This window comes from Falco cherrug, chromosome 19 (assembly GCF_023634085.1).
Source record: "Falco cherrug isolate bFalChe1 chromosome 19, bFalChe1.pri, whole genome shotgun sequence".
NCBI lineage: Eukaryota > Metazoa > Chordata > Aves > Falconiformes > Falconidae > Falco > Falco cherrug.
This window is the reverse complement of record NC_073715.1, coordinates 6,351,297-6,375,367: the sequence shown is the minus strand read 5'-3', so window position 1 is coordinate 6,375,367 and position 24,071 is coordinate 6,351,297. Positions and strand designations below refer to the sequence as shown.

At 46.3% G+C, this 24,071-nt stretch overlaps 1 protein-coding gene across 11 annotated transcripts in view; it reads left to right on the top strand.

The window, feature by feature from the left end:
* LOC102056311 (cyclic AMP-dependent transcription factor ATF-7) overlaps positions 1 to 24,071 on the top strand; it is a 69,730-nt gene that overhangs the window by 10,881 nt on the left and 34,778 nt on the right. For 3 of the 11 annotated variants that reach the window (XM_055696908.1, XM_055696902.1, XM_055696911.1), the window contains exon 2: positions 10,128 to 10,196. In XM_055696908.1, coding sequence (XP_055552883.1) covers positions 10,149 to 10,196 — 48 coding nt within the window. In that variant the 5' untranslated portion in view covers positions 10,128 to 10,148. The other 8 variants (XM_055696901.1, XM_055696907.1, XM_055696909.1 and 5 more) reach the window with 6 other exon arrangements.

Sequence of the window (24,071 nt, the reverse complement as noted above, 5' to 3'; positions counted from 1 at the left end):
GGCATAGAGCTGTTAATGACTGCACTTAGAAAAATAATAAAGAGCCTTTCCTGGAACAGTCTCAAAGCAACATGTTTCCTTCCTTGCATTTTAGTGGGAAATCTCTTACTATTTTTGAGAGCTTGGGGCAGTGCCTTATGCTTCCTTCTCTTTTGGCTAGCAGAGTAGAAATGGCTGTCTTAGTCTTTCTTTCCCTTGTACTTGCCAGAAAGCAGTTTGGGTTTTGATTGTAACCAACCTCTCTTCCAGTTCCAGCTCCCAGTGGCAATTACAGATTCTGTCTCAAGTCTGCGATCTTGTATACTCTCCTGTAGTAAGATGTATGCTACAGCACAGATTCTGTGCAGCCATCTATAATAATCTAGTTTATTGTGGTTTTATCTCTTCTTCCCAGTAGCAGTGTACTGCCTGTCCTTGGGGCTTGGTCTAGTGTCTTGAGCACTATTTGTGTTTGAATAGGCTTGTTTGTATTGCAGCTCTGGTTGTTAATGCTCTTGGCATGGCTCCCAGGTCTCAACAAAGTTACCCAAATTGATCTGGGATGGCCTTGCGACTCATTAGTCTCTGAGAATTAATCCCATGTAGCTCAGTCTCATAAAAAGTTAACTCCTAGCTCTGTTTTACCTTTTGCATTAAACTGGCATGCTAAAACTAGAGGCGCAGCAAGGAGCACAGTGACTGGATCGAGGAGAAAACACGCTTTGCCTGCCACAGGTGTAGTAGTACCCGGCCTGTACCTTGCAATAATCCCAGGTAATGAAACCTTCTGTGGGGAGACTTCTTTCTCTTTTTCGGGGGAATATGGGTATTATGATGATTTTTTGACCAACCTGGTCTAGAGGAAGGTGTTCCATGGCAGGGGGGTTGGAACCAGACAGTCTTTAAGGTCCCTTCCAACTCAAGCGTTCTATGGTCATAAGAGCACCGTTTCTGATCCAGTTCTGCCTTTGCTTCTCCTGCTGTCAGCTAAATACTGTAATTTTTCTACAAAAGTCACAGCCCTCCCTGGGTCCTGCACCCTTCTTGAAAAGTCTTTGCCCTGTTTAATAGCCTGGGACAGTTGCTAACTGGTTTTCTGTATTCCCTGTGGGTTGAAAGACGTCTTACCTTTAGCTGCACCTTTGCTTGGACTTGTTCCTGCGTGCCTGAGGCTGGTGTCTGTGATGGGTTTTGCATCTGACTCTGAAGGGCGCTTTTTCATTTTGGAGAGTAAAACAGTTATTATCTCTGCGCCAGTACATGTCCTGCAGTGATACAGGATGGGGCAGCTGCACTGAACCATCTGGGTACCCTCTTTTTGCTTGCAGATGTCTCAGATGAACTCACTCACCCTAGAGCCCCTGCTAAAACCCATTTTGGGGCACCGGGTGCCACAATCACCACAGTGTCAGTGCTGACCCTGACACCAGGCACCCATGCAGTTATCCTGTGTGATTTGTCTGCTTTTCCTCACCACCTCTCCTTCCATCGTTGCCATAACTATTGGCAGACTATTAAAACTGATGCCAAAATTCCCCAAGTTGTCCCTTTTCACAGCACAACGCTTGAGCAATTCATTCTTTTGGAGGCTGCAAATCTGAGGGGTGAGGGAGCACGATGGGAGACTGAAGCCTTTTACTGGAATCTGAAAAATAACTATAGATAAACTCATACACAGGCAGAATATAGAGCGAGGGAGGCTTGATCTTACCTGCAGGTGTCTGCTGTCTCTTGGACACTAACAGCCCTTTTGTTTCTGTGCTGCACCTTTCACTGACAATCTTAACTTACAGTCAGTTCCCTAGGTACGTCCTTTCTCTTGATGTCCCTATCTCTAGCAATTTTCTTTCTTCTAACTCATTTTGCAGCTCATTCTTCAATCAGGTCTTCCTAGGCGAGTAAATCTTAGCAGAGAGAGACTTCTGTCAGCAGAGCATGCAGTTTGCTTTTGTTTTCTGTTCTACTTTAAGTCTATTTTTAGGAGGTTGTTCTGCAGCTCTTTTGGTTTTGTTTCATAGTTGGTGCAACCTCTAGCTTTAATTTTGTGGTCATATTAATGTAAAGTTTATCCTTATGATTTATGGGAATAAACCTTAAATGGGCTGGTACTGGTATACTGGTAAGCGCATTCGTGCTGGAGAGGGGAGCCATGCTGGCAGACTCAAAGTGGAACAGTTTTTATGTACACCCAAGTGTTCATTGGATTTAAAGTATTTCAGTTTGTCTGCAAGGCACAGATGCAAGAGTGTTGGGCACAAGCATGCCTGCAATAACAATGGTCACATGCAAGTATGACAATAGAGCTTTATTTTTAGAGGATTTTTCATACCACCTCTCTCCCCCAATGTTCAGCAGTTAATGACCTGGCAGTTTCTTCCATCTTACCACTGAGGTTTAAGGAAAAGGTTGTGTGGTTTTTTGGGTGGGGTTTGTTTTTTTTTTTTTTTTTCCAGGGATTTGAGGTGATCGGGGCGGGGGTGGGGAGTGCTTTCCAGTTGGGAGCTGTGAGGGTCCCAGTGTTGGACACAGGAGATGCTGGGCCACCATCGGAGGCAGCTGGACATAGGAGGGTCCTCAGAGGGGATGTAGAGTTACTTGCTCATGACTTTCGCAAACCAGAAGAGGCGTGACTCAGACTTACAAATCTTGGCTTGAGACTGATTCCAGACCTCAGCTGCTTGTCAGTAGTTCAGCTGGAACAGGTCCATAAAAGCTACGAACACAAAAACCCACGCTGCTCATATCTGGATCCTGACGCGCGTTAGGGCAGCTGAGTGTCCTTACCACCAGGGCACGGGGTATTTGTGGGAACGTGCACTTGTGAACATGTGGCTGTGGGTAATGCTACTAAAGACAATTAAGAATCTGACTGTGGCCCTTTCTGTGGCATCAGCCTGGTGCTGCCAGCCAAAACCATGACTTGACCTGTGGCTACAGACATACCTCAAACTCCTCCTCTGTAAAGCTACAATAGTGCGTTGGAAAGGATAGAGAGCATCGTGGATGAAAGGATCCATAAATGCCAAATGTGCTTTTGAAAATGTGTATCCTGCTTCTGGTGTCTCTTCCTAAACTGTTTCCAAATTGAAGTTTGGAAAATGGGTTCCATGAGGTGCCAATGCACATCCTGGGGGAAATCCTTTTCAGGAAGGCTGGTCTTTCATTGCTGTTGTTGATGCATGTAATATGTCTTAATTCCTTTTGAGGGAGTTAAAATATTACCCCTAGGTGTCTGTCTAGACTAGGATAACGGGCTTCGTTTTTTCTTAATGGGTTCGTTAACATGCTTTGGGACCACTTCAGTTTATGGACTGATATACCAGGGGGAAAGTAGCATATGGGCTGACTTTAATATCTGTAGGAAGAAAAGTGGAAATTTTGATTATTGAGGTAAGCAAAACCAGCTTATCCCCAGACCAGTGTCCCAGTCAAGTTCTTCCTTGGAAACAAGAGGGTGTGGTGGGCAGCTCAGTTCATTTGGATGGGACAGGGCGGTTTCAGCTTTCATGAGATACTTGCAGCCTTTTCCCTTCCAGCTCCTGCAAATACCAACAGCCTGTTGAGATGGGTAAAATACATATTTTAAAGGTTGTAACATCGTCCTGTCTATGTATGAACCTGGGCATCACTGTTAACCCCTCTAGAACTTCACACCTAGGTTGTGGTTCACTGCCAACTTTAAAATTATACCTTTTGTTAAAGTACCTGCCAGCTAATGCCCTTATGCAGGGACGGAGTAGGGAATCGGCATGACTGGCTTGTGTGTGTGTGGGTGCTGGCGGGGGGAAAAGGCATGACAGAAATTCAGCAGTAACGGTGGGAAAAGGCAGAACTTTCTGGCGCACAATTCTCCCTGGCCAACAGGAGATGGGGAGCCTGGCGGGAGGAAACAGGCTGTTGACTAAACAAGTAGAAGGTCCCAGACTGGAACTCCCTCATGCTTCCCATCCCTGCAGCTCGTTTGCACTCTTGCTTCCTGGTGGACTTCTGTGAAGAGTCATAGGGAAGGACAATAAAGCAACTTCAAAAGCATGTGGAGCTTTATGTCCCTAAAACGGTGGTGGAGAGGTGTGTGTGAATCTCCTCCAAACTGCGATATTCTTTGTCATCACGACATTGGCAAAGGCTTGTCCAGCTCTGACTGGGGCCTCGTGCAGCTCTCTGGGAAGACCCTCCTCTCTTCCTTCCATCATGTAGAAGGAGGCGCAGCGGGCACTGTGGCATGTAGCCTCCTCCTGTACTGGCACTGATGCTGCAGGTAAAACTCTTCACCTCCATCTGTCTGCCTTCCCTTTGCAGGGGCTTGCCTAGATCAGGGATCCTCACGGCAGCCTTGGATTGCAGTTGATCCTGTCTATGCCAGGCATTGCAAACAGGTTAGTTAAAACATAGTTCTAAATATATTTAATCTGAGGTGATAGGTATATATTCTGAAACGTGAAGAAGACCTTCTGTTAGGCTTAAACTTTGAGAGGAGAAAACAGTTCAGAAGTGGTAAGTAGCCTTGTCAGTGTAGCTGTATCACGGCCTGTAGGTCTCCTCATACCCATTGCAGGGGTGAATTGCCACCTTCTTCATTGCTGAGAGCAAGCTCTTGCACCCAGGTTTAGCCAGTGATAGATTTCTCATTTATGAGCCTCCATGGTTCTAAGGGAATTTTGTATGGTTTGAGTTCTGCAGGTGCTAATTTGATATTTTGATTTGTTTGGGGGTTTTCTTTTTTAATTCTCTTGACTCTTCACGAGGGAATTCTTCCAGCAAGTTTCAGGTGGGTCTGCTGACTGAATTATTTATTAAGTAATCTGCAGCATGCTTGGTGTATTGCACACAAAATTGATGTGGTGTCTGCACCACCACGTTCACACTCTTGACTCAGATTTTTCCAAAGCCTCAAAGTAGATTGCCTCCAATTCTTTCTTCATCAGACCAATAATGATCTCCAAAACAATGTCTTGTAGTTCTTCTGAACTTAATAGAAGCCCTCTGCTATCAGTAAGGCCTCAGGCTGCCCAAATGCTCTCTTGTTAATGGACATTTAAAACATGCTGCCTCATAGCACATGCAGCAAAATACTTAACTTTATTGCACATCAGCTGTGACTTGATTACTCTTTCTGGTAGAAATGCATGTGATCCCTCCCAGCTAAGGACCTGAATTAACAAGTGGCTTTGCGCGCAGGTTCCTTGTGGAATCAAAACTTTGAGTATCTTCATACCCTACAAATGCAGTTCATGCAGCGACTGAATAAGTGGAGCCTGCATGGGTGTGCATTTAATCTAGAGGGTTCGTTTTCTCTAGCCACAAAGCAATCGTAAGCGGGATGGCCAGGATCACAGCAGATGGCAGTGGTGGAGCTGGGAGTGGGGCTTGGGTGAACATCGCTCTCTGACTCTGTCTCACTTTGTTTGCAAAAAGAGCCTCTTGTCTCACGGATGCTATCACGGCACGTACCTCCTGTGTCAGCTTGGTGTCAGCCCAGCATCCTGGCATGCACTGAGCCACTCCGCAGAGTATTTCTCATTTATCTCAATGCCAGAAGTAGGAAGAGGCGATGTTCCCAACAAATAAAGAACAAGATTAACTTCAGGAAAAAGTTGTCATTGCTGCCTCGGTGCTGACACCCTTGGATAAGCATTGCTGGAGAAATGGTGAAGTGTGGCAGTTGTCCTGGCCACACTTGTCCAGCTTTGCAAACATCCTCTTGCAATGCTGCAGTTGCTTTGGTGAGGAGTTAAAAGGTGCGGTTGGAGCTGGGAATGAGATCCATTACAGAGCAGATGCACTCTTGGAAGCAAAGCTCGTGTTTATTCTGTTTTTCTGCATGCTGTGCTTGCTCCAGAGGAGTTGCTTCTGTTGAGAGCGCTGCTCTATACAAGCTAGTCATCAGAAAATTTGTATCTTAAATACCCTGTGCAAACTCCAAGGGGTGCCTGATTATCAGCACAACACACACTTGAGACTGCTGCTTTGAAGTGTGGCTTTGGGTTTGCTTCTTTTTACAGACAGCCTATAGGTTATTTGCATGAGTTAATAAGGCAAGGGAGGAAGAAAAACACATACAGACTTGGGGAGCACAGTCTGTTTTGGTTGAAAATGGTCTCTTCAGTTTTCTGTGAGACGGCAGCTGCTTGTCAGGTCTGTGCTGACAGAACTTTGAAGCACGCTTCAGTAATCTGTCTGCATTTCTCTGCTTCCCCTTGCTGTTTCCAACATGCTAAAAATCATCAAAACAGTGAAATACTGTCCCGCGGCTGCAGGAAGAGGAATGAGAATGTGTTCCCAGTATCCAATCATCTGCTTATTCTGCCTGTTCTTAAGAATAGAATTTATTGAAGCAATTTATCCTGACTAAATGTGATATAAATCTGAGCACATGTATGTACATACCAGTCATATTCTGTAGTGAATGAGCAGCTAAATCTTTCTTTAAAGAATGAGTGAATCCTCCTGACACTTTGCAAGATCGAGTAAACTGAGGTTTTTGCCATGTGTTGGTTCCGATTTTTTTTTAATAGAGCTGCTTGTTTTGCTATCAGAAGTAGCTGGCAGGCAGCCTGAAATGCCATTGGGTTTTTGCTTTGTTTTCCTGCTCTCAGTTTCAGTTAGTGTTATCGAAGCACTGGGAGTGACAGCTGATCCATTTCTTTAATTTCCTAAATAGCTTTTCTATACATTGGAAGCATAAATACGAGGTAGAGAGACCCCTGAAGTTCTTCATGTTGGCGAAGGCAGCAGGCTGCTTAAGTGACAGTGGTAAGGACAATCTCTGACCTCTGTTAATTAAAAAAGCATAGGGTTGGCTGCCCTGTGAAATACAGCAGTCTCCCTCCGTAATAATTATGCTGCGTGTTTAACAATAAGATTTGTTTGTTGATGGAATAAACACATCCCTAACCTCATCCCACGCAACTGAGTTTAAATGTAGGAGGGTGATTTAAACAGTCTTCAAACACCTCCAGCACCAGCCTGACTTTGACAGGAAGGGGCATAACAACTGTCCTCTAAAGTTTTGTGACTTTGCTGCTGTCTCAATGTCGTAGCTCCTAACTTGAAGCTGCTTCATCACTTGACAGTTGCTGAATGCGGTGCTGGACTGGCAGAGACTTCTGGGGTTTGTGATTAGTTTGAGAACAAACTGTAAAAACTGACGCCCCAGGCTCCCTTTGTAGACCAGTTCACCAGCATACCTGGCTGCAAGGACTCTTGAGAGGAGCTTTCAGGCTCTCGCGTGGCCTCGTGCTCAGCTTGCTGGAGGTACGTATGGTCACGCCTGGTGCTGCTTACACTCTAAGTGCCGTTCAAACACAAACCTGTGAGCCCACCAAGCGCAGAGTTGTGGCCCTGGCTTTTGTAGGCAGGTAACCTGTTTGTCAAAGCCTGCACAAATCGTTGACTGAATAGGAGTTAAGAATTCTGGAACTAATGACACATGCTTCTACCTTCAGCTTGATAGACAACACTGGCTGCAGCTTCTGGGAGCCTGGGCCGTGCCAGGAGCCGTGGGACAGATCCTTGTCTCTTATGGGCAAGGAAGACGGGTGCACAGTGAGATGAGTGATGATGTGACTGTCAGGAGGGGGAAAACTAACGCCCAGGCTGCCCAAGACAGCAATATTTGACTTTTATTTGGTCTGTATCCTGATACGATAGTCTTACCTGCCACCATACTGCACAGGTGATGGTAAAATAACTCTAGCAGTCATCAAGTTGATGTGTCCTTTGTCTGATCTGACTTCTCTGGTTATTTTCTTACAGAGAGAGTTGTAGTGAGGCTGCCCTCTGCTAGGAGTGGGTGATGAAGGGCTGAGCACTCTTGACTCATTCAGAGCTGCAGCGTTTTGTGCAGCTACCTGGAAGGTTCGGTTGCAGTGGTTTTTGGACCCCAAGCACAGGTGACAAAGTGTTTAATCAGTTCTGTGCTTCTCTTCTTTGCGGTGTCAGAGAGTTGGTCTGAGCAGTGGTTTGGTACTACAGGAAGGTTTGGCCTCTTCATCCCTCTTTGCTGGAGGCTGCTTTTGCATGTTAAAGCTTCCTGAGGAAGCCTGGGTTTCTCTGTGCCTTCAGAACAGGTCATACGTAACAGCAGCTCCTGTGTCCACTGTTAGATGCAGCAGATGCATGGAAGTCAGCTACGTCAGGGCCTGAAGGAGATTACTCTTGGAGGAGGATCAGTTTGCTGTGGGTGGAGGTGAGATCCCAGTTTGTTTAGCAGGCAAGAGCAATGGTTCAGTATTTTGGTTTCTCCTGGTCTAGAGCTCTTGCAGAAGTTCAGAAGGATGGTACAAAGAGTCCTGTCTTTAACGTGTCCTTGTCTTGCTGTCATCTGTGCCTGTGTCACCTCAAGGCTAGCCTTCGCCAGGATTTAATCTTCTGGTGAAGATACGGAGCTGCTGTTATCTCCTGCGAGTTCTGCAAGCCCCTTGTCACTTCTGTGGGCTTTTCTGAGGGGGCTGCTGTTGTGGGTGGATGTTCCTGGCCATCTTTATTGCTTTTATTATTACGCTCGTCCTATGCTAGGGAGCGTTTTGGCTGCTCGCCTGTTCCATTTGTGAGAGGGCTATTTATCCTTTTGTGAGTTCGTGTTTGCATAGGCCATGCAGTTTTGCTTAAAAAATCCAAACATAGTCTAGTGTAGTGGAAGTCTCTCCCCTTTTTGTGGGAGAAGAACTGGCAGCTGCTTTCTCATAACTTTTGGTTGTTGCTGATGTGTGCTGCGGCTGAGCCAGTGCTTGAGGAGGGGAATTCCACCTCCTGTAGCCACCCATTTTAGCTGCACACTGCCCTAGCATGTGGCAATAGAAAAATAACCTTTTTTTTCACGTTGAGCAATAATTGATTTCGGTGTCTTTTTCAATAAAAGCAAAAGGGGACTGTTCTCTGTAGCACATGCATTCACCCTCTGCTGCTAAGTTGCATTCTTGGAGCACTTTCTCATATAGCTCCTAAAAATAACAAGTCTCCCCACCCTCTTGCTGCTGCTCAGTGCGTGTGCATGTATTAATGGTTAGAAATGCAAAAAGCTAACTAAAAGAGCCTGTGTCTTCGTGAACGCGTTTTGGCCGCATTCGGGTTTCATTTCTGCTCTTGGCTGTAGCAAGCTGACATGCGTCGCTGCAGCCAAGTGCCGAACTTGGAGTAAGAGATGCTGGAAGCAACATGAACAGCCAGAACATGTTCGCACAGTAAACCCCCTGAAGAGATAGCATTTGCTTTATTATAGCTTTTTAAAATCCTGCTATAAAAATATCAGTGGGTGGAGGGAACCATTATTTCTTGAATTTGAGGTGGTGGGGGTTACTTTATTTACTCTTATTTTTTATTAATAAGAATAGCTTCACTTGTAGCATAATAGGACTGAGTGTTTTGTTATCCTTGGCTATAATCTGTGATAAACTACCCCTGCCATCAGCCTTGTAGTTTACCCACTAGGGAGCCAGATTATTGCCTTGTAAAACGGAGCACCACTCCTATAATCCCTTAATTAATTAAATGACAAATTTTAGTTCTCTCCCATTGAAAATATAACTTGTACATAGAGAGGACTTGGATTTATTTGATCACTTCTTGGTTGCACTTTGTTTTTTTTCCTGTAGATTGTCACTGTCTTTGCTTATGTGTCTGTGCTTTCTACTGTAAACGCTGCGGGAGGGCGAAGCAGGCTGGGCCCTTCCTCAGCACCCGCTGTTGGGGGGGGTCTTTTGTAGGTCTTTGCAGTGCCAGGTGGTCCTTTGTGAGAGATGAGCGTTGTGCCTATCTTGCAGGTGGTGACAGTGAGCTGGGAAAGTCCTGTGGCCCTCCGGAGAACTGCTGGTGGGCCCTGGTGGGAGCCCAGGCGTGGAGAGCTCCTGCTTCTTCCCTACCCACTGGCCCGCACTGTCTCACTGTCACAGTTCCCAATGAGCCCTTCTGGTGTGACGCAGCACCTTCTCTTCATACGTGAAAAATTGACTGGGCCCTCCGAAGTCTTATTCAAACTTGGGTTGCATTAATTTCTCTTCCCTGATTGTGTCTAGGGCACAATGAGATCCTCCTTCTCTGCAAGCACAGCATTGATTAATTACAGCCCTGCAAAGGGCAGCTTCTGATCTTGATATTTTTAATTTTTTTTGGCTTATTTAACAATTTCCTCTTCTCTCCTCTCTCCTCAGCTTAGCTCAGCTGCATGAAATATGGGAGACGACAGGCCGTTTGTGTGCAATGCCCCCGGCTGTGGACAGGTACGTTTACAGTATACTTTATTGTGAATGTGTCGTTGTGAATCAAAGTGGCTGTTTTATCACTGAGGCAAAGAGTTTAAAGCCGGTGTTTTACGTGATCACTGGAGGTAATCAGATCAGAGGATTTGCAGTGTGTAAATCCAGGTTATGAGCAAGTGCAGGCACTCCAAAGTAATGAAATCTGCCTTGCTTTGTGGCGTATTGTTATTCTGCTGGTGTTTTCCGTGAGACCCATCCAGCCCAGAGAAAACATGCTGATCTCCTGTTAATGTTTTCTGATAACATTGCTCATCTTCTTTCAAGGCTGTTTAACCAAAGGACAGATATTCCTTCTCTGCTGGGATGAGTTAGCAGCTATAGCATATTCTGTAAAGCAGCTGAGAATGTGACAGTTGATGGTTGGTGTTATGCGAACCCCAAACTGCCGTAGTCTATTTTGGGCTTGCAAAAAAAAAAAAAAAAGACGACCCATTGTGAATTTTTCCTCTGCGGACAGCATGCTAGAGTTGGCTATGGCCTTGCAAAACTTTTTGTCCCTTTCCTAGGGCAAATGCTTATTGCTCTGAATGAGTCACATCCCCTTTTCAGTCATCCGACCTTCCTCGTGGGCTTGCCTGCCTGCGAAGGCACCTTCCCATTGCGTTTTGCTTGGTTCTGCAATGAAGCTAACGCTTCCCCAAAGCTGGGTTCAGGGTCACTCCGGCACTCAGTGGTGTCTTGGCAGCTCGCACGCCGTGTTAATGGGAGGAACAGGGGGATTGTGCAATTACTGCTGGGGCTGTTTTAATGGGAGCCATTAGAAATTGGGGCTTCTGTGGAAGTACAGCCCTGTGGAGAGTCCAGGGAGAATTCGGTTTGTCTGTTCTGAAGCATTTGAACCTCAAAATGCTAAGATGCCTTTTGTAGGGGAAGGAGGGGGAAGGAATTGTGGCTTTTAATTAGATATTAAGTGCTGTGCACACAGTTTTCCTGGCTGCAACCGTTGGATGTCAGGTTGCCAAACTGTTATGGCTGTGACGCATTTGGGAGCTCTAACCGATCCCAGGGCACTCACCCCGTCCCCTGTTCCCCCTCAGTTCTTCAGTGTATTTAATACCTTAAATGTCTCTTGTGGGTCTCTCAATTGAAATTAAAGATAATTCTGCGTCCCCAGGGCACGTCCTCTGAGACTGCATGTGAATTCTGTGACGCATTTATTTTTATAGCACAGAAATGGGTCAAAAATCTCATCTGGTAACTCTTGGAGATGGGGGCTCTTTAAAAATACACAATTAGGACTTCTCAGCTTTTTGATCATTCTGGCACTAGTCTCGTCTGAAGCATTCTCTATCCGCTTGCAGGTGATCTTCCTCTTCCCCCCCCCCTTTTTTTTTTTTTTGTTGGAAGCTGCTTTTTATCTTGAACTTCTTTGCCTGTGAAATTGTGCAAGTCATTTATAAAATGTATTAGCTGTATTTGAGCACTTAATGATGTGAGGACTTCAATCATACAACCTTAAAATCGGATTCAAACAAGCAATTAAGGCAAACAACAATGTATTTAAATTTAATCTCCCACAATCTCCCACAAATGACATATAAAGGTGGTTGCTTCCTCCTTTCGCTGTTCCAGACTGCTGCTTATGGGTAATTCTGACAATTCTTCATGTTAATATTGAAATGTTAGAATCCGGGTAATTCATACCGGTATGATTCATTGTGATCTAACCTGACCTCATGCACAGTTTCCTAGAACGTCCTTCAATACCTGTTCAAACCAGAGCATGTATTAAACAGTGATGATCCAAGCTTGATTTAAAATATTTCCAGTGATGGAAAATTCACCACAGCCCTTGGTTAAGTTTTTCTAATAGTTAATTGCTCTCACCGGTAAGGAAAAATTATGCCTTATTTCCAGTCTAAACCTGTTCGGCTGCAGCTTCCAGGCTATGGAGCTTGTTAATTTTTGTTTGTCAGACAGAAGATCCTTCCCATCAAATTTGTGATGTCTGTAGGTGTTTGCTGATCGACCGAGTCATCCCTTAAACAGTCATTCAGACTAACTAAATACACAGAGCTCTGAGCATCTTCCTGTAAGTCCTGGTGTCTTCTGTGCATTTTTTTTTGTCCTCTAATATGTACATATCAGCTTCACATTGAAGGTTTTTAAGAGCACTTACAAATCCAGCTCATCGCTAACATGCAGCAGTACTGCCATAGAAGTGCAGTGGTACCCAAGAGCTGTACAGACAGTCATAGAAGGATCATCAGCTAAAATTAATGTTTGGTGAGATGTGCTTTCTGGGGCAAGCAGAGTACAATCGCTGCGACGAGCTGGACAGGGTAGAGCAATTGGTAGCTTTGAATATTAAAAATAAATCCAAATTTGAAGTTGGGGGGCTGGTGGTGACCAGCAGCTGTCTGCAGGGCTCAGCCTCTGAAGCACATGCTGCATTGTTTCCCCCGCAGCTCGTGCTGCCTTTTGGCACTAAACCCTGACCCTTGACAAGCCGCTGTGGATCATCCCATCAGACATGGCTTCTTCGTGTGAACCTATCTTGGTTCATTCCCTCATTCCTAAAGATCAAGACCCCTGTCTTCAAACATAGGGGGCAAGAAGGGAGGCATCAGCTCAGTGTGTTCTGGTACAGAGACATCCTGACCTTTCCACAGGCGCTCAGTGCCTATGGATCCCATCAGAGTCTGTGTGATCCAGAGGTTTGAGCTTTCCGGGGGGTAATTGTGTTTTTTTCACCCAGGCACACAAATGCACTCTCAAGCAGTGCTGTATTGCTTACAGCACGGGAAACTTTTTTTCTTTTTTCCCCAGCTCAAAAGCCAGCCAGACTGTGGCTGGCACTGCAGAGGGAGACTTCCTTGCAGGATTAAGCCTTCCCCCCCCCCCCCCGCCTCATTCTTTTAAGACCTTTGGGTGCATTTTGCTTAGGAAAAAAGCCGCTTGAGTGGGAGGATGTCGGTGGCTGTTGAGCCTCTTGGGTTATCAGGGTCAGTGGTTTTGGGATAACGCCAGGATATTGGGATTTATCCTTTTGCTGCTGTGGCTCCAGCCTCTGTTCCTTTCTCTTGTTTATAAACCTCTGATCCCGTGCCCAATCCATTAGCAAGTTTTTATCCCTGCATATTCCAGTTCTTTTGGATACTCCTGTTGGAGGGGTGCGCTCTGGTTTTGGTGGGCTGCTCCCATGGGAACTGGCTGCTTTGGTCCTGAGTAAATTGGGATGGGCTTCTGGATTTTACTGTCAGGTGGGCCAGCAGGTGTGGGGACAAATCACCCAGTCCTTTTCTGCTGGCTAAAATTAGTGATCTGCCTCTTGCAAATGCTGGGCTGAGACACACAGTAGCATAGGAGGTCGCGGGAGAAGGGAGAGCAGAGCCAAATTAATTTGAACAGGAGACTGGAGAGAATTACTGCAAAGTCAGTGGTGATTTTCCCCCTTAAAGGAAAAAAAAAAATATTTTGCTTCCCAGTGTAATTTCTTTGAACCATTAGCTGCTGCTTTCCCTCTGTAGCTGGTACCAGCCCCGTTTTTTTTTATGCTGTATGCCCTTCTTTCCTCCTTTTCCTTCACTGCTTCTATGTAGAAAAAGGCTGTAAAGCTTACTTTTCAGGGAAGCGAGGAGGGGCAAGAGGGAGCGGCCACCGAAAATAGATGAGCAGATCTTGCTGTACCCCCCATATCATTGCAGCTAGTGGACTTCCAGTGGGTATGTAAACATGTTTTGGTTGCTAGGTCTTTAATGGTTGTTATTTTTGGATTCTGTATGTGATCGCTTCCCAACAGTGAGTCTGCTGTGACACAGCTGACTTCTAAATGTGCTGCATATACTGCTTTTAAAAAAGATTCTTCTCAAGGTCATTTATCTGGTTTCTTCTCTAAGAGGACAGGTGACATGTTTTTCCCCGAGCCCCTCTCCCCGGCCCTCTCTGCGTAGATGGAGAAGAGCTATTCTGCCACGGGGACGGGCCCCCCTGTGCCACTGTGGAGGTGAGGAGGGAGGCAGAGGCAAGCCCCTGCCTCCAAAATGTCTGCAGGGGATGTAGAGCAATGCCTCAAGTAAGGCTTTAGTTGAATCTGTTAAGTGAAACTAATCTGGGGGTGGTGTGTGCTGCTAATCATTATTAAAATCTTCTAATCCCATTTAAAACATACTGAGTGATGAAAGGTGGCCTTAGCGCAACCAAGTGTTGGCTGTAAACTTGAGCATTGCCATTAAAGTTGAAAGGTATTAACTAAGTCTGTATAATGAGACAGCTCTGACTCATTAACACAAGATAATTAAAACTTCGGCCGTCCTGTCTAAGGCATCTAGAGCAAAGGTCTGGAAGGAAGGTGGGAGCTTTGGATGCTCCAGTGCTGCTTCATGACCATGAGCTGGTGGTGGCAGAGGGAAGTCGCTCTCTGTCTGGCTCTGTATCCTCCCTTCTAAAATGGTGTTAAACCCTTCCCGGGGTGCCTGGTGGCTGATGTGGGCAGGCGAGCTGGCAGCGTGAAATGCAGGCTGGTGGGGAGACAGATGTGCCTCCCCGGCAGTCGTGCCTCTTCTGCTCCTCTCCTGAAGGCTTTGGGAGTGCTGGATGCTTGAGGCTTTATGAAGTGTCATGATGGAGGAACATCTTTATTAATAAAACTGTTTGGTCCACTCCTGTTGCCCAAACTAATGGAGGGGCCATAATACCGAATATATTCTACTGGGAGCAAGACTTTCCCGAGCCCCTGCCTCCCCACTCCATGCCGTTTCACTTTTATAAAAAGTGACACAAATCATCACTCAGGTCCTAATTCCAGTGCTACAGTTATACAGGCCATTTCCTCAAACAATCGTTTGCTTTTTAAACCCACCCTTAATTTAACAATTTATTCCCCTTAAACCCATGCCACTGAGGTGATGCTCGTGCAGTGTCCAAGAAACGCGAAGCCCAGAACTTTCACGAGGCCAGAAAATGATTTTTCTTCTTTGTGGTTTATTGTATCCTCTTATCTTGTCATATAATAGAAATAATGTTTATGGCATTGAGGCCTCAGCATCACTTGGCATTTAACCAACCTCAAAAGCAGTTTATTGCTTTGTATACTCTGCCGCCATGACCATTATCCCTTAAATCTCTATTGCTTTGTAATATACGAGGCAACAAATGGCTTCTGCGATTGGTTAAATGTGGAACTGAAGCTAAGGTGTGTTTTGTAGCTTGTATAATCCAAACGAATATAGATTATTCCTTTTATATGAGTGCTGGTGTAGAGAGGAAAAAATGGCCCTAGTCTCTTTCCAAGAAGCGGCGAGCTCTCCTTGTCACGGTTCAAACTTTCAGGTGGCCCAGGATGTGCATAATGCCTTGGCCGCTCGGAGGTCTGCCTTGGGATTTCCAGCCCTGGAGCTACCCTGTCGGCAGCCTGAGCTACGATTTGTACAGTTTATCTTCATCCCGGTTTCAGGTAGGGACCAGCTCCACCAGTGCGAGGAATGAGTCTTGTCCCTGTCTCTGCAGTTCTGTCTGTGACTGAATGCCCTTTGTGGAAACAGATTGTTCAAGACGAGCCATTGTGATTAAGAGGCAGAATAATACAGTGAAGCAAGTAGGTAGGTGTTGTAGAGCAGCCCAGAGGTAACGAGAAGAAAGTGCCCATGCCCATTTGCTTTACAACAAAGCATCTTTCTCATGCTATAATTTCAAAGGTTTGCTTTGTTACCGTCCTTCTCTCCTTCCAGTTACTGCATAAAGCAAAAGGTAAGAAAACATTCCCCGTCTCAAAGGTGCCAGGAGCCGCCTCTACTCGTGTGAGAAAATCCAAAGGGATGTCTCAGCCCTGCTGGAGCTCCCTGCCAACCCTGGCTGGGACCACGCGTGCGCAGGACACGAATGTGTTCGGTTTCAGTATGAGCGTGTACAGAAAGGAATACTTGTGTGTTGATTTAACAGCCTCTTTAGGGTCTGCCTCTTGAGACTTTGTTCCTGCAGCTTATGAAGGGAAGCCAGACAAACTGCCTAAGAAGTTCAGAGTTAAAATTGATTCTTTGAGAAACTTCAGCCCAATTGGCTACCTGCTGTTAGAGTAAACAGGAATTTAAATGGTTATTAAGCAGAGTTATGACACCCTGTCCTCCAGTAGAAATTGTTACTGTCCTGGCACAGGAACTGAGTGGGACTGGACTTGGATGCTGGCACAGGGTGTTTTTCCTAAAGAATTCAGGCTCCTAACACCCACTGATTTAATGAGGTAGGAACCGTTATGTCTTTGGAAATCTGAGCCTCATTAATCAGGAGAATGGCTTCTGTGGAGCAGGGTGGGTAGTGTCTGTCACCCTGGACAGGGCTGGTGAGAGCGGCGAGCCAGGAGCAGGACATGCAGTGGCCCCTGCCAGGGTTACGTGGCACAGCTGACATCGGGGTCTCGGCTCCAGGGGCCCCCAGGTGACCTGGGCACCGGGATGCCGTGGGGCTGGGTGCGGTGTGTCACTGGGGGACTGAGGCCAAGGGCTGGATCACACGGGAGGCAGATCCCATCCACCTGCAAGCCCTTGCAGGTGGCCCTGGGCCACTGAGACTTCCCCTGTGTGCCCAAAAGGCTTGCTCCCCACTGGGGTCGAGCCACGGCTGACGCCCCCCTCTACACCAGCCAAATACTAAAAGGAAAAACTGTGGATGTTAACGATGGAGTGCGAATAAAATCCTTCTCGGAGCTTTTTGTTATGCTTGGGCACAGATACCCCTTGTCTGTAGTTAGCATGCAAAGTCACGTATGTGTTGTGTCCCTACTGCACCCAAATGATTTGAAGAGCTGAGCCATAAACTAGAGTTTCTCTCCTGTTTTTTAAATTGAAGGAAACGTCTGAAGCTCTGTGGCAAGGAATTCCTAGCTGTATACGCCTGCTTGCTTCACATCTGCAGCTTTTTATTTGAAGCTGCCACAGCTGAAATAAAATTCTACAGAGAAACATCTTGGTTAAAGGTCTTCTATTATTTTCCAGGAATGCAGGTTTCCAGAGTTAATTATTTATTTCAAATTAAGGCCTTTACAGCTGCAGTACCTGTACATTGTACGTCAAGCACAAAATGGCAGATGCTACACAAATCTCCAAGCGTTTACAGTATGTAATGGGTCTGCGTAAAAGTAGTGGTTGGTTATAGTAACTCTTTAGGTTGTTAGCATCAAAAGAAGTGAATTAATTTGAATTGTAACTCATGTATTGTCAGCAGAGTAAAATGATATCTCCCACCTCTTGCTGAAGGTATTTTTGGAGGTGGGGAGGGGAAAGCTAATTTTGAATAATAATAAGCTTGAGAAGGCATCTGAAACCAGTAAACGTTTATTTTTTACACTCCTATAACTTAAAAATGGCCAAACCAATTTAAACCAAATTGGATAATAAAAAATATTGCTCCTAGGCTGAGCCCCTGTATGCCAAGTTCCAGCCTAGAATGAATTTTTATGACCAAATTATAAACCCCCTAGAAATGAAGGTTTAAAATGGAAATGTTGACAGACCTTTAACTACAAAAGCACTATAATAGAACTTCTTTTTTTATAAAATGGCTGTTTTAAAATATAATTAAGACTTAAATATTATTTAATAGCAGCATTTCCTGTAAGTTAAAATCTTTATCATTCCTATGGCTGGGATTCATTGCCAGTTCTGCGAATGCCAGCTCTGCTTTGCATTTGAAGCACGCGTGCAGTGCTGAACCGACACAGACACTTGTCTGTCAAATGGAAATGGGTCTGGACAGCTTTCCAAATTCCCCATTTCTAAATAAGAGCCTGGATGCCAAAGGGCTCACTGGACCTCCGCACAAATCCTGCGGTGCTGGGAAGAAACTGCCACGTAAGCCTCTGCCAAGGACTCAACTTTTAATAACGTGAAACTCCGGTGGTTCATTCTTTGCAGGCAAACATGTTTGCATCCCCTCTGGCTGATTAGGTATTAATTAGGAGTTGTGCTTTTAGCGCGATGGCTGCTTTGGTGTTCTCAGCACATGCTGACAGCCTTTCGGGGCACTTTGGAAAGCTGGGGACTGAGCAGCCGGTTTGGCCGTGATGAATCTGGAAGCCGCTCACGCTGCAGCGCAGCAGCTTGGAGAGCTGTCCTTGCCAGCAAAAGAAAAGGCTTTTCTTTTGCAGGGGCTTTGCTCGGGCTTCTCCCTGCTCCCAGAGGGATGCTCTGCTCTCCTCCCGCTGCCCGTTCTACTGGCACTGGTGCAATGGCCTCGTGCCATGGGGCAGGATGGTGCTGCACAGCTGTCACACCCCACCCAGTGTGGGGCTTGGTTTTCATCCCTGCCCCCTTGCCTGGACTCACCAATTCCTCTATTTCGCTGCCCTTCTTTCCCCCCCCCCTTCCTCACGTGAAGTGCTGCTGTTTAAAAATAGCCCCTGGATGGCTGCGGCAGTGCCACAGATGCAGGGGCTGTTGCAACACCCGGTTCCTGCGCTGGCTTGAAAGTGGAACTGGCAGCGGGAGAGCACCAGTTACTGCATGGTGTCCTCTCCATTTTCCTGCTGCTTTTCTTGCTTTCTGCTCTCCCTTTTGCAGTTGAATAAGCTCCCTGCTTTTACCCCTGCTGCTGCGTACCTTCTCAGCTCAGCCTTTGTTATCGGGGATGCTGACAGCAGGATGCAGAGACCTCTGAAGTAGTCACTTTAATCTGTTGGGGTGATATGTTTTGTATACTTTTTTTTTCTTTTTAAAAAAATGGCACTAAGTAGAAAGCAATGTAACCTGGAAGTTGGGAATGTTTGTAGGTCAAACTCTGCGATGCTACAAGCACGCTTGTATGTGCAGGCGCTGTTGCTTGCCCTCCCTCTCCTTCCTCGTGGAAGCCGCAGGAGTTGCTCTCCCTTCCGCAGCCACGCGTGAAGGGCTGGGTGTGTAAGAGCAGCTTTTCCCTTCTATTCGGGGATGGCCACAAACTGGGATGTCCACCCCAAGGCCATTCGGGGGGGGGGGGGGGCTGTTTGTTCTAAAGGGCAGGCATTGAAGCAAAATTTATCTGGAAGTGACAATAGACATTTTGGGCTGTTGCAGTGTCCTCCTGTGTGTGCTGTGCGTGCAGCGCTGGGGTTTGACTGGCAAAAGCTCTCTGGAAGCGGCAGTGGACATGCTCGATCAGTCTCTGTTGCATTTTTCACTAGAAACCTCCCAGATCTGGTTGATTAAATGTATCTGTGGGGGTGGGTTTTTCTGTGAAGTAATTGCTTACTAGCACAAATTGGTTTAACGTGTATGTAGAGGAGGTACGTTTCAACTCATGTTAGTTCCTTTCCAGTTTGGATTTTCTCAGAAACAATGGGGCTGTGACTTTGGTTTCTTGCTCTGGAGATGCAGTGAGGTTTGGCAATAGCTTTTACATTTCTGTTTTGGTGAATGGCTGTTCTAGAACAAGCCCTCATTAGGATTTCTTAGCCATATTGGCTGCTGCAGCAATTAAAATGAAGAAATAGCTGCATGGTTTTCCCCTCTATCATCTCAGAGATGCTGTGCCGAGGCTGCAGAATACCTAATAATGCCTTAAAATATGCACAAGCTGGCTTTAATGCAGGTCCTGTCAAAGAAAACATTATCAGAGGATGAGCCGTGCTGCAAAGCGTCAGCTCACTGTCCACCGCCGCCGTTTCAGGCACGCTCTCCAATCGCTTCATTAGCATACTTGTTCATTTTGGCGTAAAAATGGAGTATATGAGGCGGCACACAACTAGTAAACCTATTTCATGTGGCAATAGAATGGCCAGTAATGGATCTAATTGCCCTTTTGGAGCACCTCTTGTCCCAAAGGATTCTTCAAGCGGTCACAAATCACATCAGAAATGCACCTACCACGGAGCTGTGGCGCTGGGGACGGTGCGTTGCTGGTCCCCTGTGCAAAGGGAGCCCCTCCTGCCAGTGAGGTGGGGGCTGAGAGCTCGGCGGCAGCGGCACGCTTTTCTTCAGAGCCGCTTAAAACTTCGTTTAACCTTCCTCATTTCAGAGGAAGGGCACCGAGTAGCGCCGCGGGGCATCGAGCCTGATTTCCAGGGAAAGATGGACTGTTAAGCCATCTGCTTTTTGATGGGTGGTTTGCAGACTCAGCAACTATAAATACATATACGTGTAGAGACAGGGCGCACGCCAAGATGTGTTCCTATATAAATAGTCATATATGTGTATCTACATTTATATTTACCTAAGCACAAACGTATCCTGGCCACCAGTCGCCCTTTACTGGGGCCATTTGATGGCCCGTGCTGGGGCAGCGGGAAGGAAAGTCAGCAGCAGTCCTTGCTCTGGACATCGGTGTAGGAGGGCACCCCCTGCTTGAACAGGGGCCTCGAAAGGTGCAGGGGGGACGCGGGTTTTGCAGGGTGCCCGCTGATGGGCACGCTCTCCTCTGGGCTTGCTGCTGCAGAGACCTTCTCGCTGTTCTCGCCTCCCCTGGCAGCACAAGAGCCCCCTGCCCATCTCCCACCTGCAGCGCCAGTCGGTTGTGCTGCCTGCAGGCTGGCAAAGCCCACCCAGGCCTGGAGGCTCTCAGGTGCTGCTGGGGTTCTTTAATGATTTAAATTTCTGTTTTGTTTTGTTTCTTACTGAGCCATATCCTCGCTTTTCCCAGATGATGGGACGGTTTCCACTTTCTGCAGTGGAGGGGAACGAGGAGGGAGGGTTTCCCCTTTCTTGGGAATGTGATCAGGGCTGCAAAAATACCCACAAAGGAACATGGCCATGTACTTGCAGGGAATGGTTTCTTCTCTTTTTGATTTAAGGGCGTTTCACAACCGTGGAGTTTCTGCTTTGAATGAACTAATCTCAGCCCAGTCCTTACCTAAAGCTCTTGCTCTGTATCAGAAATGCAAACTGCGTGTGCTGCTAGCACGAAGCCATAAATTGAGCCAGGCTCTTTTATTAACTTGAAATTAGACTCATCTAAAAGCAAGCTTGTGGTCTTGAGCTTAATAGGAGCAGAAAGCTGCCGGTGGCTGCATGCTCCTGCAGCCGAATGCAAACCTGCGAGTGTTGCCATGTTGACCGTGGCATGTGAGTTTAACCTCATATGATCTTATCTCGAGAACTGCAAAACCTGTTTTTCATCCGTGCTGTGTGGCAGCCACTGTCCCTCGTAAAGCAAATGAGAAATAGGGCACTGGGTTTGGAGGGCTGGGAGGGAGGCAGGTTGGCTGGAAACAAGGAAGACATCTTAAGGTGCAATCAAAGCCAGTCGTACACTCAGGATTGAATTCTTCCTGCCTCTTTTGAGCTCTGGGTTTTTTCTTGGCCAGTAAAATATTTCCTTATGTTAAAAACGGTCTTTTGAAGACATGACTGTTTGGTTTTGTGGGTTTGTTGGTTTTTTTTTTTTGTTGTAGTTGTTCAAAGCCTTGCTTGCTACCTGTCTGCTAAATGCCTGAGAAAATTACAAATGCTTTGTATTTTACTGCACAAACAGATAATTTATTTCCCAAGTGCGGATGCAGCCTGTGGCTTTGACAAAGACCCCGTTATCATGCTGTTGCGTATACGTTTAATTTTCACGAAGGTATGTGAGTTTGCAGGATTTTCTGCAGATTTCTTGCATAAAATTCAGCCAAGTTGCTGCTTAAGGACAAAAACCCAAGTAGCGGGGACTTGTTCTGGGACTTCCATCTCCTTCCCCAGCAAAAACAATGCTGAGGGGGCTGCTTTTGATCGTAAGGAGAAAGGCAGGCGTGTTTTCCTTCAGCTCCTTAGGCCCTGGGCAGAGTTACTAGTAGCCAACAAGCCTGTGACTTGGTTTTATTTCAATATCTAAATAACCAGGGGATTTTTTTTTTTCCATAAGCCCGCTTCCTCTGCTCTGTTCTCTAATCCCAGATGCAACTGAGCTTTGCAAGGACACGAGTAGGCAGCCAGAGAGGGCTCTCGGCAATTGGAAAGGCAGCTAAAATCCTCTTTTATTCTCCCAGGGATGCTCGCCGGGCATTGTTGGATGGTGGAGGCCGCTCCGCCCCTCTGGCAGCCAGGCCGGCACGGCTGCTGGTGCACAGCGGGGCGTCGGGTGGTCCATGCAGCTCTCCTGGGCGGTGGCGGTGATGCCGGAGCGTGGGTGAACAGGAGATGCCGTGTCCTTACATACTTGGTGGGAATCACCCTCCCCCAGCATCTCATTGCTGGAGAGCAGGGTGGGAAAAAACCTTTAAGCTGTAATATCTCAGGTCCTTTCATTCTCAAATCGCACATGAAATCTCTAGAACGTGGAGCTGTGTGTAGAAGGGATTTCTAGTCATGCTGGGGTTTTTTTGTGCTTTAGGGGTTTTTGGCTAACACTTCTCTCCCCTTGGTGGTCGCTGCTTTGCACGAGAACCTTCCTTAAAGAGTCAGTTCTTGGGTTGAGGTGTTAAAGCTCACCGTAAATATGTTTATTTCTAGTAGTGCTTTTGACATGGGAGGAAACATGAGGTTTGTAGAGGACCGATGGATTCGCTGGGCAAACGCTGCGTTATCCTGCCGCTGGGGGGGTTGCGGTGCCGTAGCTGCACAAAGGACTGGCATGTGTGTGTCAGAAAAAAAAAGTACCTTTAGGGCTTTTTCTTCTCAGTGCGTAAAGAACGGGGCACGTGGCCGAGCTGCAGAAGCCCCCTTTGTGTACAAGAGGTAGCACATGGGGATTTTTTTTGTTTCTTTGCCACGGTTCACCCCTTCCCTGGGTTGGTGGTACTGTCTGGACAAATTTAGGCTAAAGCAGGTCCTGGGTGTGTTGGCAGAAAAGCAAAGGTCCATGCAGGAGAGAGCTGAGCTGTCAGCTCCGTAACATCCCTGCCGTTCTTGAAAGATCCCCTGCAAATCTCCTGCCATGGTAAATCTCGGGAGGAGCGTGGCATCCTGTTTATTTAACACCTGCTTAATGATGCAAGCTGAGAAGCTGCACTACCACTTTCCAAGCACTTGTACCAGCTGTTTTGCTCAAATAATTTTTTTATATGCCGGATTAAAACAATAAAAACATTAAAGTCCTAAAATTCCCCCTGAGAGTAAACATCTAGACAATAAAGAATTGTGTGTGTATAGGGGATGGGGTGGGAGAGTTTTGCAGCAGTGCAAAACAAGCTATAAATTAATCTCAGCAGTAAAGCCTGCTAAATTAAACCATTTCATAAAATGAAGTTCTTGTAAAATGTTGAATCAGTCTGTCTTTGGGGCAGTTAAAGATTTTTGGCTTCTTAACTTCTTCAGGTTATTTATTAATAGTGGATGTGCCTTGTGTAGCTGTGTCAGTCTCCGCTTTTAGGCAGAGAAGAGGTGTTTATTTTGGGGGATAGACAGGGAGGGCTTTATGGTCACTAGAATAATGGGCAGGAATTCAAAGCATCACCTGTCACGTTTATCTAATTAAATCCCCTTAATGTGGGCTTCAGACAGGGAGATGAGCTGTTTGGTCTCAAAAAAAGCTCATTTATAAGAATAAATATTCAAAGGAGCGGATTTTAAGCAGTCCAAGCTAGACTTAAAAGTAAGGAGCCAGATCACTCCACTGATGTCTGGCTCGTGTGTATCTTGCTGGCTCTTTGCTTTGCTTTTCTTGTTGCGAGACTCCTGCCTTCCCCACTTCTTCTACTGCCCCAGACATCTGCAAAGTCACTGTGCGATGTGTTAGCAGATACTTGCAGTGCCGGAGGTACAGGTGCGAGCTCTTCAGTGCACAGCATCGCTGTCAACATCTTAATTCTGGCTTCTGCACTTGTAAAATCTGCTAATTCACCTACTCGCTGGGGTATTAATCCAAGCTTTTGTTTCTGTGGCTGGGGGAGGTGTTTCCTGCATGCATTTTAGGTATTAAAACCAATTTGTGATTGCTGTGTTAACTCGTCTCCCTTTTAAGAGGCTTGTGTGATGTTTGCTATAAACCTCAAACATTTGTAAGCTTTAGAAG